The sequence below is a fragment of the Heterocephalus glaber genome, unplaced genomic scaffold, assembly GCF_053883595.1.
Source record: "Heterocephalus glaber isolate CG9 unplaced genomic scaffold, H.glaber_assembly_v1.0 deba00001733, whole genome shotgun sequence".
In the NCBI taxonomy this organism is placed as follows: domain Eukaryota; kingdom Metazoa; phylum Chordata; class Mammalia; order Rodentia; family Bathyergidae; genus Heterocephalus; species Heterocephalus glaber.
The window spans coordinates 5,486,173-5,498,938 of NW_028258444.1; the positions used below are offsets into that span (position 1 = coordinate 5,486,173).

The window sequence follows — 12,766 nt, forward strand, 5'->3', positions numbered from 1 at the left end:
ACTATGGGTTACCAGGTAGGCACTTTCAGGGCTGGTCCAGTAGCTCATAGAACTCAGCAATGACCATCCTGCTTCTCTGCCATCGCCACAATCTCCCACTGGGTTACAAGGTAGCTAACGCACTTCAGGATTCCCACCTGAATCTTTGAAAAACCACTCCCCAAAGCAGGAGCAGCGAGCTTGGGACTAGGTTCCTTATAGCCACTCTTTCTCTTATTAAGGGGGAAAATCCTTCCCAGAGAGTCAGAAGCAAAATTTCCCTCCGGAAATGGTTCTCCAGACTCATTAGGCAGAACCATTGACTGGCCAAAGAGACCAGGATTACTGGAACACCTGACTGTATCCATCCAGAAGAGGAAGAGGGAAGGCTGGAACTCACTGGACCACACTGACTTGGATTCCAATTACACTGATGTGCTTTGTTGTGTTGTTTGTATGTACAGTACTGGAGATGGAACCTGGGGCCTCATGCTAGGCAACCGCTCTACCACTGAGGTACATTCCCAGCCTGATCCGTATTTCTGTAATGACCTTAAAAATAGGAGATGTAGGCCTGAGATATAGCTCAGTGGTGCCACTGCCTGCCTTGCAAGCGCAAGGTCCTGAGTTCAATCCCTGGAACAACAACAACAACAAAAAATGGGGCATGTGGACATTTAATATGATGGCTAAAATGCAAATCTGTCCTCATTGCTTATTAAAAACTCTTGAAAATTATTCCTTTGTCCTCAGAATCAAGTCCTAATTCTTTACCAGGACTTACAAGGTCCTGAATGATCTCTCTCTGTGCCCCTCCCCTGTCTGTCCTGAGTCCCTTCCACTAGGTAACTCTGTCCCGGCACCACACCTCTCTCCCAGGCCTCCTTCCCTAGGAAGCTTCTCCTAACCAAGCTCAGGCAAGGAGCTGCCTTCCTAATTTCAAGAACACAGGGGCTCTGCTTTACAAAGTAACTGTTTTCAAAGGATTTTAAAAGATATCGACTGCCACTTCCTGTTTTTTGTTTTCTGGGGATTGAACCCAGAGCCTTTCCCGCTGCACTACACCCCTGTCATATGGCCCCAAGTTCCTTTTGTGTAAACAGATCATCTTTAGTTAGGTCCTCATGAAAACACCTTCTGTAGCTCTACCCCAGTGCTACTCACACCAGTTAGTGACCTTTACTACTCTCATGACATATAAATTCCTACTTACCGCCAGCATCAAAGTGAATAAAAAATAAGTGTACAATTCATTGTACTGAGGAAATGACATAACTTGTCAGATGGAGCGAAGTCTTGTCTTTCTTTTCGTGGTGTGGGGAAAAAACCCAGGTCTTTGAGCAAGATTAAAATAAGAGTGAATCGGCTGCCAAATTTTGATCTCTTTAATTTTGGGAGTGATGCTCAGCCAGTAGTGAAATCAGCTGATTTATTCATAATTTTCCTATTGAGTGTTCCTTTTTAGTCCTCTTTCCCATGACTTACAAGGTCCTGAATGACCCACCCCCATTTCAGGATCATTTCTCTCTCCCCAAACACCCTAAATCAATCATCTTTTAGTTTCATTTTTCTTGTTAAAGGCTAGTTAATCCCAGACTCATGTTGTTAAAGTTAACTTGAATGTGGAGCCACAACATTTTAATTAGGCTTAAAAGATATATGTCTAGCCAGGTGTGGTGATGGCACACCTGTAACCCCAGCACTCGGGAGACTGAGGCAAGAAGATTGGAAGTTGGAGTCCAGCCTGGGCTATATAGGAAGACCCCATCTCAAAAAACCAACGAAAAACTGAAGAAAAAAAAAAAAGAGGTAGAGAGATGTGTATCTATGAATATGCCAAGGTTTGAATGTGTCCCCCGAAAGTTTGTGTTGGAAATTTAACCCCCGAATTCATGTTAGTGGCAAACTGAGTTGGAGTGTTTGGGAAGTGCTTAGACCAGGTGGTACGGGTTTCAGTGATGGTATCCCCAGGGTGAACAAGGGCAAGCCCTTTCTATATTAATTTGTATTTGAAACCATTTAAATTACATACAGGGGCCGGGGATTCAGCTCAGTGGCACCACACCTGCCTCGCAAATGCAAGGTCCCGAATTCTATCCCCAGTACCAAAACCCAAAAACAAAGACAAAAATTACATTCAGTACTGAGTGGCACAGTGGGTAACACTGAAGTCACATAAGAGGTGATGACTGTGGAACTCGGTTTGGGAACCCAGCCTTCCTTCGAAACAGGGTCTCACTGTGTTGCCCAGGCTGACCTCCGACTCCGGGCCTCAAGCAGTCCTCCTGTCTCAGCCTCCCAAGTAGCTGACACTATCGGAGAGCACCACTGCGCCTGGCAGAGAGCAGGAACATTTTAAATGCAGATTAGGCAGCCAGTTTAAATTACATCTTTGTTTTTGAGGAAATAGGGTCTTGCTATGTTGCTCATGCTTGCTAAACTCCTCGCTTCGCATAACCCTGCCGCTGGCCACTTCGTCCAGCTAAAAGTGCATTTTTTGAATTTGGTATATAGCCAAAAACACATGGCTTGGTAATTATAGGACTCTGAACGCATCCTGACAGCGTGGGTCCGAGGCTCTCGAGACCCACGGGCGCTCCTTGGTTTTCTCTTCCCCACTCCTCCGCGGGCCTGGGCGCGGAGTTCCGGGCATGGCTCGTGTCCCCTGAGAGGACAGCCGAGGACAGGACAGCCGGTGCAGAGACCTGGACAGGGTCCCACGGTCTGCGACCCTTCTGCGGAACCCTGTAAGATCCGCACAGCGGCCAGAGAGGCGCGCGTGACCCGAGCTGTGGGTCTGGGTTTGGCAAGCTCCCCGGCGGAGACGGCGGAGCTGCCGGGCTTTTCTTTCGGCCGCGAACCCAGCGCGGGCCGCAGGTGGCGGCCTGGCCTTTCCGCCTGCCAGGTGTGCGCGCAGGTGCGGCGAGGGGGCGGGGCCTGCCGGTCCAGGGGCGGCTGCGGCCCCGGCCCCTCCCAGGGCTTCCGCTCTGCCCCGCGCGTCCTCGTCCGCCAGCCCAGTAGCGCTCCCGGCTCGTCCCTCGTCCCGCGCCTCGGCCGCGGCGATTGGCTCAGGAGGGCGGGGCGGGACCTTGGCGATTGGCTCGGGAGGACGGGGCGGGGCGCTGCGGTCCGCAGGTGAGCGCGGACCTAACCCTGTGCTACGAGGAGTCTCCCGACCTTCTGAGTCGCGGCGAACTCGGGTCCCATTGCCGGAGAGCGCGGAGCCGCCCGCCAGCCCGGCACCATGAGCGGCGACTTCCGGCGCGTGGCGATACGGCGCAAGTCCAACCTGCCCCACCTGCCGCCGGGGGTCCCGCGGCCCTGGAGCGCCCCTGCCCAGCGCGTGGGGCTGGGGGGGCTGCCTGCCCCCGGGGGCCGCGCATGCGCAGAGCCGGCAGGTGAGCGCCGCTGGGCGGCGAGCGGGCGCGACGGGCGCGACGGGCGCGACGGGCGCGGACCCTGGTCTCGAGGCGAACCTGGCAGCGAACGACTCAGTTCTCGTCGGGGAGCTTAGAACTAGAACGGCCGCCTGAATTTCTTTTTCTTTCTTTCCTTCCCATTCTTTAAAACTCTCCCCGCTCGTGGTCGCCGGAGAACTCTGAGGTGGCTTGGCCTCCGAGACAAAACCCTCGCTAGAGCAGCAGAAACGCAGGCGCTTTTGTTAACTATCATGCATTTTGTCACGATTAAGCAGAGCTCTTTTGGTGATTTAAATATGATAAATGTTGGAGATTTTAAATGTTCCCGTCACGTCCTTGTGACGTATAGGGCAAAAGACCACGAATGCGTGATGGATTACAAATATTTGAGCACATCAGATGAGGGCAGAGACGGCCGTGTGGGAAAATCTGTCTGCAGTGAACTGAATGACAGTGATTTCGGTCTCGGTGTATTTCTTGCAGAATCGGGACGCTGTTGAAGTAATTTCTGAAACCTTGCAGTTTTAGGTTTGATTCGTTCTTAAATGAATGGAAGAATGGTTTATCAAGCGAAAATGCTTTTGTTTTGAAGGTACTTACTATTTTTTAACTTAACAGAGCCAACTTGCTGATCAGCTGTTTTCAACTTGCAAATGGTGGGGTCCAGATTCTTTATATTGTCCTTTTACTAAGATCACCTGGTTTACTTTCAAACACTCTGACTTGGTGAACAGAATATAAATAAATCCCTCTTGGAAGCAAAGGCGAGTGCTGCAGGGCATAAATCGTGTGTAAAGCAGCTGTACTTATGGAAGGACCCCCCCCCGCGCACCCCATTCATTTATTTTTGCGGTGCCAGGTAGGGATGGAACCCAGGATTTGGCGCAGGTCAGACAGCTGCTTTTCCATGAGTTACACCCCCAGCTATTCTTTTTTTCTTTTTTCAAGGAGAATCCAGCAACAACTTTTCTAGGTTTGTTACATTGTTTACTCCGTGAAACTCAAAGTCCTTGTTGGTATTATTTTAAGGCTTGAAAGATAGAATTACTGTATCTTTTTTTTTTTTGATAATTACTGTATCTTAATAGGTATAGTTGTTCCCCTTGTATATTATAATCTGTAATGTCTGTAGAAGAATCTAGTTTCGTTTTTAAAATTTAACTTACTTATTTTTAAATTAGGACACTTGCAGTATTTTAAACAACTGGGCAACCACACCCTGTGGGGAGGAAACATTATAGAAAGTGCTTCCTTATTTGGATTAAACCCTCTTCCCTGTTTTGTGGCATCATTTATTATTACATAAGCACCCCCCCAAAAAATAAACGTGATATAAATTCTTGAGAAGTACCAGTTCACTTCATAACACCCAGGGCAATACTGATATATAAAAACCATAAAATTTAGATGCATTAATGTGGACATTACTAAATAGAAATGTTACTTTCCCTCTTAAAGAAGCAATAAGGGCTGGGGGGTGTAGCTCAGCATTGGAGGGCTTGTCTGGCACATGTGAGGCTTTGGGTGAGACTCCCAGCACCGAAAAAAAAATTAAAAATAGAGGGAACAAAACCTGAGAGGTTAAGAACTTGGCAGAGAATTCAGTCAAGCAGTGCTGTGCTGTGGTCTCTCTTTATGAAATCCACTAATTTAGAGTTCTCTGATTTTTGGACCGGGGATTTAGCTCAGTGGTGCCACCACCTGCCTCAAAAGCACAAGGTCCTGAGTTCGATCCCCAGTACCAAAACCAAAAAAGTATGATACTAGAGTTCTCTGACTTTTTTGCTCAAAATAATATGAAAATAAGCTAGGTTTGGTGGTGCATGTCCATAATCCCAGCACTTTGGGAGGCCAAGGCAGGAAGATCACAAGTTTAAGCCAGCCCAGCCTGGGCAAATGAGTGAGACCTAGTCTCAAAATGAAAGAGACTGGAGATGTAGCTCAGTGCAAAGTCCCTGGGTCCAATCGCTAGTAAAATGGAGGAAAAGGGGCTGGGGATTTAGCTCAGTGGCATCTCCCCTGCCTCGAAAGCGGGAAGTCATGAGTTCAATCCTTGGTACCACCCCCCCACACACACACACAATGGAGAAAAAAAGAAAGTCTACACACTATATCCACTGCGTGTGCCTGAGTGTGAAGCTCTCCCAGGAGTGCAGCAGAGAAGAGAAGGCATTAAGGGCAGAATGTCAGGGTTCAGCAGCACCCAGGTTCTAGTCCCTCTTCCATCACCAGGTGTGAATTGGGCCAGTTTCTTAACTTCGGAGTTTCTTCATCTGGACAGTGGAAATGACAGTCCTTTCTATGATTGCTAGGGGCATTAAATACAACTCTACAGGTATGACAGGCACAAAACAAACTACTAGGTGAGATCATAACAAGAACTCACTTGCTTATCTGTGTCCCAAAAAGTCTGACAGCATTAGGACAGGAGACTGTCTATAATAGTTTTTTAAAAAAATAATACCTGTTGAATTAATAAATAAATGGTCTCCTTCTTTGATGTTCATAATAGCTGCTATTTATTGCATGTGTTTTTGTTTTTGAGATAGAGTCTTGTTATGCAGTCCAGGCTGATCTTGAACTCATTGGTATGTAGTCCAGTCTGGCCTTGAATTTGCTGTGTAGCCCAGACTCGCCTCAAACTCGAGATCCTCATGCCTCAACCTCTTAAGTGCCGTCAAATACATTTTCTATGTGAAGAACTGTGCTGTGGTATACACAAGTATATATGTATAAATTTACTTGACAACAGTCCTCGGTAGATAATATTCTGCTCAATTTACAGCTGAAGAAGTTGAGGACAAAGTTGTACTAATGTACTCATGAACTGAGTTGTACTCATGAACAAAAGTACTCATGAACAAATGTACTCATGAACAAAGTTGTACTCATGAACTGAGGATGGAGGCAGGATTCAAATCTCAGTGTGTCTGGCTTCAGAGGTGATAGTCTGACAGAGCCTACAGCAGTCTCTTTGAGGCAGGAGGTATCTGTTAGTATTAAGCAAATGGTGAGAAGCTGAGAGTAAAAAGGGTAATACCATAGACACCAGGTCATCTTTAGGCTTGGAAAGGGGATGTTTTGACTGTCGTGACCCCAAAAATTAAAGTTTAAAGATCCAAACTCATTAGATTACTCTTTCAAAACAAAATTTTTAGCCCAGAACAATGGCACATTGTAATCTCCAGCTACTTAGGAGACTAAGGCGGAAAGATTGAGGTTTGAGCCCAGCCTGGACAACTTAGCAAGACCCTGTCTCCAAATTAAAAATAAAAAGGGGCTGGAAGTGTAGCTCAGTGGATCTACCTGATTTCTGACCTACTTCTATCAATAACTCCTCCATTAATTTCCTCAAATCCGATTATGGATCATATCTTTCCCATGGTAAAAACAAAACATTACATGGTTCCCTAGAGGCCCCTTGTTGACATCTGTAAACAGATGTCTTTTGTCTAGAAAAGATCACCTTCAATTGCTGCATAACCTTTTACCAGTAAGTAATTCCTTATTATCGAGGCACCTTCTGAAAACTTGTACGGATAGTGATCTTTTTTGTCCGGACTCTTGGAGGGGGCCAGCCAGGCCTTGAGTGCACTGTAGTAGTGGTGTTTGTTCCCAGGAGTTCACTTGGCATCATTTGCAGAGCATTGTATTGAGTTGGTCATCATCCGGGATCGCAGCGCAGGGCTGCTTTAACACAAGTGTCTGGGGTCCTTAATCAGCTTTGTGTTACTGCCTCACTTCTGTAGGACCAGAGTGAAGCCACCCCAGCCCTGTGCCCTTCATTAGCTTATGATAGCATGTGGTGGATCTGACAGAATCCAGGCTTTTATGTACGCTGAAGCAAAGACTTGCAAGTATATATCCAATAGTAAAAGAGAAAGCCACTACATTTATTGAAGGTAACAGGAAGATGTGCTCAGGGCAGGTCTGTACAGCAGAAATAAGAATGTGGCATGGACAGAATAGTGGTGTCTGAGTGGTAGGGAAATAAGCACACAGATCAATCAGGCTTTTGGATTCTAAAAGCTGTGCACCCCAGCCCAGGTGCCTCTCACTGGGTCTCTGGATAAGACTGACAGGAATGATTGACAGGGTGCTGAGACATCTCAGGGGCTTTCCAGACACAGGCCTGTCCCAGAGTTCACTGTTATTAAATGACATACACGAGATGCAGTCCATGTGGATGAACCTTGAAATCTGACATGCATGTGCTCTAGACTGGAGCAATAGAGGTTTCCAGCGTCTTTGCCATTTTATTGTTGCTTCTGTTAGAATAACGGAGGGAGGATTGGCCCTGGGGTGTTGCCCAGATTCCTTTGGGTAGAGGGGTAGTGGTTTCCCAGTCCCAGTTGTGCTACCTGTACTTACACCTGGCCTGGCCCGCAAATGCCTGGCCTCCTTGGCAAGGCTGGCCCGGTCCTTTGTGATAGGCTCCCTGGTAATGATGGCTTTAAAAAGCTGAATGGCTTTAAGTTAAGTTCATTTTGGGCTGGGGATTTAGCTCAGTGGTTCCGCCGCCTGCCTCGCAAGCGCAAGGACCTGAGTTCGATCCCTGGTACAAAAAAAAAAAAAATTAAGTTCATTTATACAATGTTTTGTTAAATAGATGCTAGGAAATAAAAAGTCAACATCTAGAATCAGAGAAGTTATAAGCCATCCTAACTGAAGACTGCTGTGGGTTGTTGCTGGTAATTTCAAGTGTGAGGCAGTATAGTCTGTCAAACATTGTCAGAACATGGGATAGCCAGACTTACTTAAAAATAATATCCCTCCAGAGAAAAATGAGGCTGTAAAATGACCTTTGTTTTCTCAGCAGAAACTTGAGTAAGCTGTAACCTTTCTCCTAAAACCTGGTATCTTGTCATACTGAGGACTCACCAATATGTTAAGTAGCATTGAGAATCTAGAGGTGAACGGGACCAGGGCCTTGACCTTGAGTACTTGCATTCTGGAACACAGAATATGATGTACAACAAAAGCTACTCTGTGTGTGTGTGTGTGAGAGAGAGAGAGAGAGAGAGAGAGAGAGAGAGAGAGCCAGTCCGCATGGCTGTGCTAAAAGCAGGAAGGTGGGCTGATTGGAAGTGTCACGTGCAGACCCAGCCTTCCAGGTCATCATGAGCCCAAGTCTGCTCTTGTTGGAGCAGTGTCCCACGGACAGAGTCTGGGATTCCATATCGAGTTGAGGAAGCAGTTTGGTCTCCAAGTTCTATTTGGAGCCCTGGGCCAATTAATCCATCAGTATTGCTATGCTGGGGAATGTAGCTTAGTGGCACAGCACTTGCCTGGCAAGTTCCAGGCCTTGAGTTCCATTCTTGGTACAAAAAAAAAAAAAGCAACAAAAAAACCAAAAACAACAAAAAGCATTGGTACTGCTGTGTTCTATCCAAATCCCTACATTATTTTTTCATTCCTGGTGCATTTTTCTGAGCCCACTAACTCTGGCATCCTTCATTCATTCAGCAAGTATTTGAATGTCTGTGTGGAGCCAGCATTGGAGGGCCTAGAAATCAAAGGAATGTACAATATGTTCTCAACTTATGAACATTCAAGTCTAGAACTTTCACAGATAGGAACAGATCCCAAATTGCAAACATTTGTAGATGCAAACAAATTGAGGAAGTAGCTCATGTGTCCGCCAGACCTTGCCACAGTTGTGCTGCTGTGTGCTCACTGTATAGTAAGATAGTGTGCAGTGGTACAGTGCTCAGTCAAAGCCCAGGGTATCCAGAAGCAAGAGGGAAAGCAGTGGTGATGTGGAGGGGACGGCTAGGAAGTGCAAAGTCAAAATAATTGAGAGTTTGAACCAAGGTGAAAAGATAGTAGACATGACTCATTCTTTTTATGCTTTACTTTGTATATTTGTGTCAAAGGTGTGTAAGATTCACTTTGCCTGGTCTAGGAATGAACCTGATTTATGAACGTTCTCGCTGAACAGCACTCATTCGTAACTCCAGGACTTACCAAACTGTAGTGGCTCAGTGGTGCAGTACTTAGACCACCTGAGTTCTTAGCTTGCGGATTCAAGGGTGTTACCAGGTTTTGGGGTGCTGGAGTCTCCTTCTGGAGGTGATTTCTAGGTTCTTTCTGTCCTGAGGAAAGAATTGATCAAGACAAGCACAAACAGTAGTAAAGTTTTATTGAAGATAGGAAAAGAAACAGGCTCCCGAGCAAGTTTGGGCCATGTAAAAATAGGAAAAGAAGTACACTCTACAGCGTGAGGGTGGGCCACCATGCAAGAGAGAGAACAAGAGAGAGTTGAGTGGCAGTAACTCAGTGTGCCAGATCCTTTTGTATCACTCAGTCCTCTGGCTAACATCAGGTCCAGACCACCTTTTTTTTGGCATCTGGAATGGAACTCAGGACTTTGTGCTTGCGAGGCAGGTGTGGTGCCACTGAGCTCCATCACTGGCCCTAGACCATCCTATTGAAAACCTGCTGAAGCTCTTGTGAGAAGTCCACATGCAGGGCTTTGGGAACTGTTCTGCTCATGTGTCCAGGATCTTGTAATGAATAGGTCACACCTACTACCCCAGCCAGCTTTGCCATGCCCTAATCTCCCATCTCATTTCCCCCAAGACACACATTTCCTCATTCTTTATAGGGTGCTGAGGGAGCTTGTTCTAGCTGGAATGGGCTGCAGACCCTACCTACTGGGTCCAACTACCTTGGGGTGTTGTGGCTCAGTTGCTGGGCTGAAGAAGAAAAACCTTTCAAAAGACAATGAGAAAAGAGTTAATGACTATTGAACTGTCAGTTCAATGGGAGAGAGAAAGTAATTTTACTATTATGTCGGTGATGTAAAGCCCAAATATGAGGAGCAGGTCAGATTTCCACAGTTCTTACGGAGGACAAAGTATGGCAAAGAGGGAGGTTAAATAAATTATTGAGAGCCTGAGCACCATAGCCTTAGCAAGATTACCCACATAATGCATCTAATTACAAATGGGAGCCTCAGTACAGGTACCCATATAAGCTGTGGTGAATCAGGGTCATTAGTGACTACGTATCTGCACTCAAAGCAATACTGGAGTCTTCCTTTCTGAAGAGGAGACTCAAGTCTTCCAGAGGTTTTCAGGAATAGCTTTCTTCTTAGTCCTGTGAAAATTCTAGTGACCATTATTTCCTATGTAAGATTTTTATGGCTTGCCACTGCATCCCTTGAGGAAAGACCAGAATGATTCCTCAGGAACTGAGAATAAGGTGAGGGTCTTGAGGGGATTTAGGGCTGCCCTTGCCTCTCTGTCAGCCTTTTTATTTTCCAAGGAGACTTTCAACATATCTCTTTGGACTCCTTTGCAATGCATGACTGCACCCTGCTTGGGGAGACAGACTACTTCTAAGACTTGTAGAATTTTCTGCTTGTGCTTCATAGATGATGGCATGTAGATCAGCAAGGCATATGTGAAACCTGTATAGCTATATAGCTTCTTGCCTTTTCCTATAGCAATGCCCAAGCAAGAACTATTAACACCACTCTGAACAAAGGTCCTTGGGGGAAGAAGTTTAGCTTCAGTGATCTGTTGTGAGCTGACAACTCCATAACCTGCCTCTCAGTGTCCTTGGACAAAGCGACTTCTGTCAGTGAGCTGCACCTCCTCAGGGTCTTGGAGGGGCAGGTTACTGATGTCCTGGTTGCTTACATAGGTCTGGGAGATCACTTGTTCACTAGAGTGGCTAACTTCTGGGACTGTAGGCATCAGAGAGCCAGGATTAAGAGTAGTGCAAATTTTTATAATAACTTCAGGGATGTCTAAGAGTTTGTCCTGGTACTTTACAAGCCATTCCTCTGTTAACTACAAGTAACCTTTGGTCTCAAGAATTGCTCTTACCTAATTACCTAATTACCTAATGGGGAGTCAGGACTTACAGTTTCTGACCTAAAGTTAGTTTCACAGCTTTCTCCATTAGAATAGATGTAGCTGCTAATGCTGTCAGGCAGGGTGGCCATCTAGCAGCCACGCCATCTTAACTTTTATGCCACTGGAAGGAGTTATTGTCTTAGCTTTTTGTTCAAGACACCCAAAGCAATTCCTTTCCTTTCTGATATGTAGAGGAAGAAGGGATTGCTTAAGTCAGGTACAGTAATACCTCAGTTCACAAATGCTTCTGGTTGTAAACAATTCAGTTCATAAACAAAAGTGTTCAGCAAAATTTTGCTTCTGTTCATAAACTCCACATTGGATGACAAAAATGATCATGGTCATTTGCCTCACATAAACACAGCTATCTTCCCAAAAATCATAAAAGAAATTAAGTTCAGAAACCAAGATGCTACTGTATTTTATTCTATCATGCAGCAGGATCCACCTGTTGGCTAATTAGTTCAGTGAGAACTGGCATAGTCCCAACAGGTAAAAGCCATTTTGGCCTTGGCCAGAATTTGAGAAATGTCCCCCATTTTCCTAATAAATCTCTTCCTAGTAAGAAAGTAGGACACTGTGGGACAATTAGAAATTCATGGTTAAACATTTGTCCTTCAAAGAGACACATCAGAGCAAGAGTAAAGAATCTCTGACTAGGGATCTCCTCAACCCCAACTATAGCTATAGGAGTGTTTCCAGAGAAGGAAGTCAAAACAGAATGAAGTCATTGAATTGGCTCACCCCTAATGTCCAGTGTCACCCAGGGTTCCCTTTAGGAGATGGTAATATCCATGGTTGGGGACGTTGCAGGTTCCCTTGGGCCTCTTCAGAGCAGAAAATGAGGGTTTCGTCTGGCCTAGCCCCTGTCTGCAGTGGGGACAGGCAGCCCTCTAGTGCCATGAGTCAGACACATTGGCCGCCTGACATTCGGAGCAGGGGCCAGGCAGTGGTGCAGTCACGTGCCCAGTGTCTAGGCTACTCACACTTAAACAGGACCCTCGGTGGTTCTTAGGTTTTGCATTAGGTGACCTGGGTGAGTTTAAAGCATTGCCAATTGCGACAGCCATAATTCTAGCTTTTCTCTTTTGACTGTCCTCTGGATCCCAATTATTGAACACAGAAAAGACCACGTCCAGCAATTGGGTTATAGGTGTCTGGAGCCCAGAAGTTTCTTCTGGGAGAGAGCCATAGCCCCCTGAGACACAGGTGGCGATCTGAAGATAGGATCATCAAAGATATCTCTGTCTTCCTCAGGGACTGTTCTTATGTGCCATGCTGTGTAGTAGTCTCTGGACTTTTCCTGAGATAAAGGATCACAAAAGCCTGAACATAAGGGATTTCACTCTACTTTTTGTTTGTTTTTTGAGACCTCTCACTGTGTAGTCCATCCTGACCTTGAACTCACTGTGTAGCCCAGGCTGGCCTCAAAGTTGAAGCAGTCTTCCTGCCTCAGCCTCCTGAGTGCTGGGATTATAGGTGTGTGCCACCAAATCTGGCTGC

General features: G+C 46.1%; 1 protein-coding gene across 3 annotated transcripts in view; it reads left to right on the top strand.

Moving 5' to 3' along the window:
* The first annotated feature begins 3,069 nt into the window (after window positions 1-3,069).
* Window positions 3,070-12,766, top strand: part of Fgd4 (FYVE, RhoGEF and PH domain containing 4) — a 227,235-nt gene continuing 217,538 nt past the window's right edge. For 2 of the 3 annotated variants that reach the window (XM_021236542.2, XM_004855019.3), the window contains exon 1: window positions 3,070-3,377. In XM_021236542.2, the coding sequence (XP_021092201.1) occupies window positions 3,224-3,377 (154 nt within the window). In that variant the 5' untranslated portion in view covers window positions 3,070-3,223. The remainder of the gene's footprint in view (window positions 3,378-12,766) is intronic. The other variant, XM_087200184.1, reaches the window with a different exon arrangement.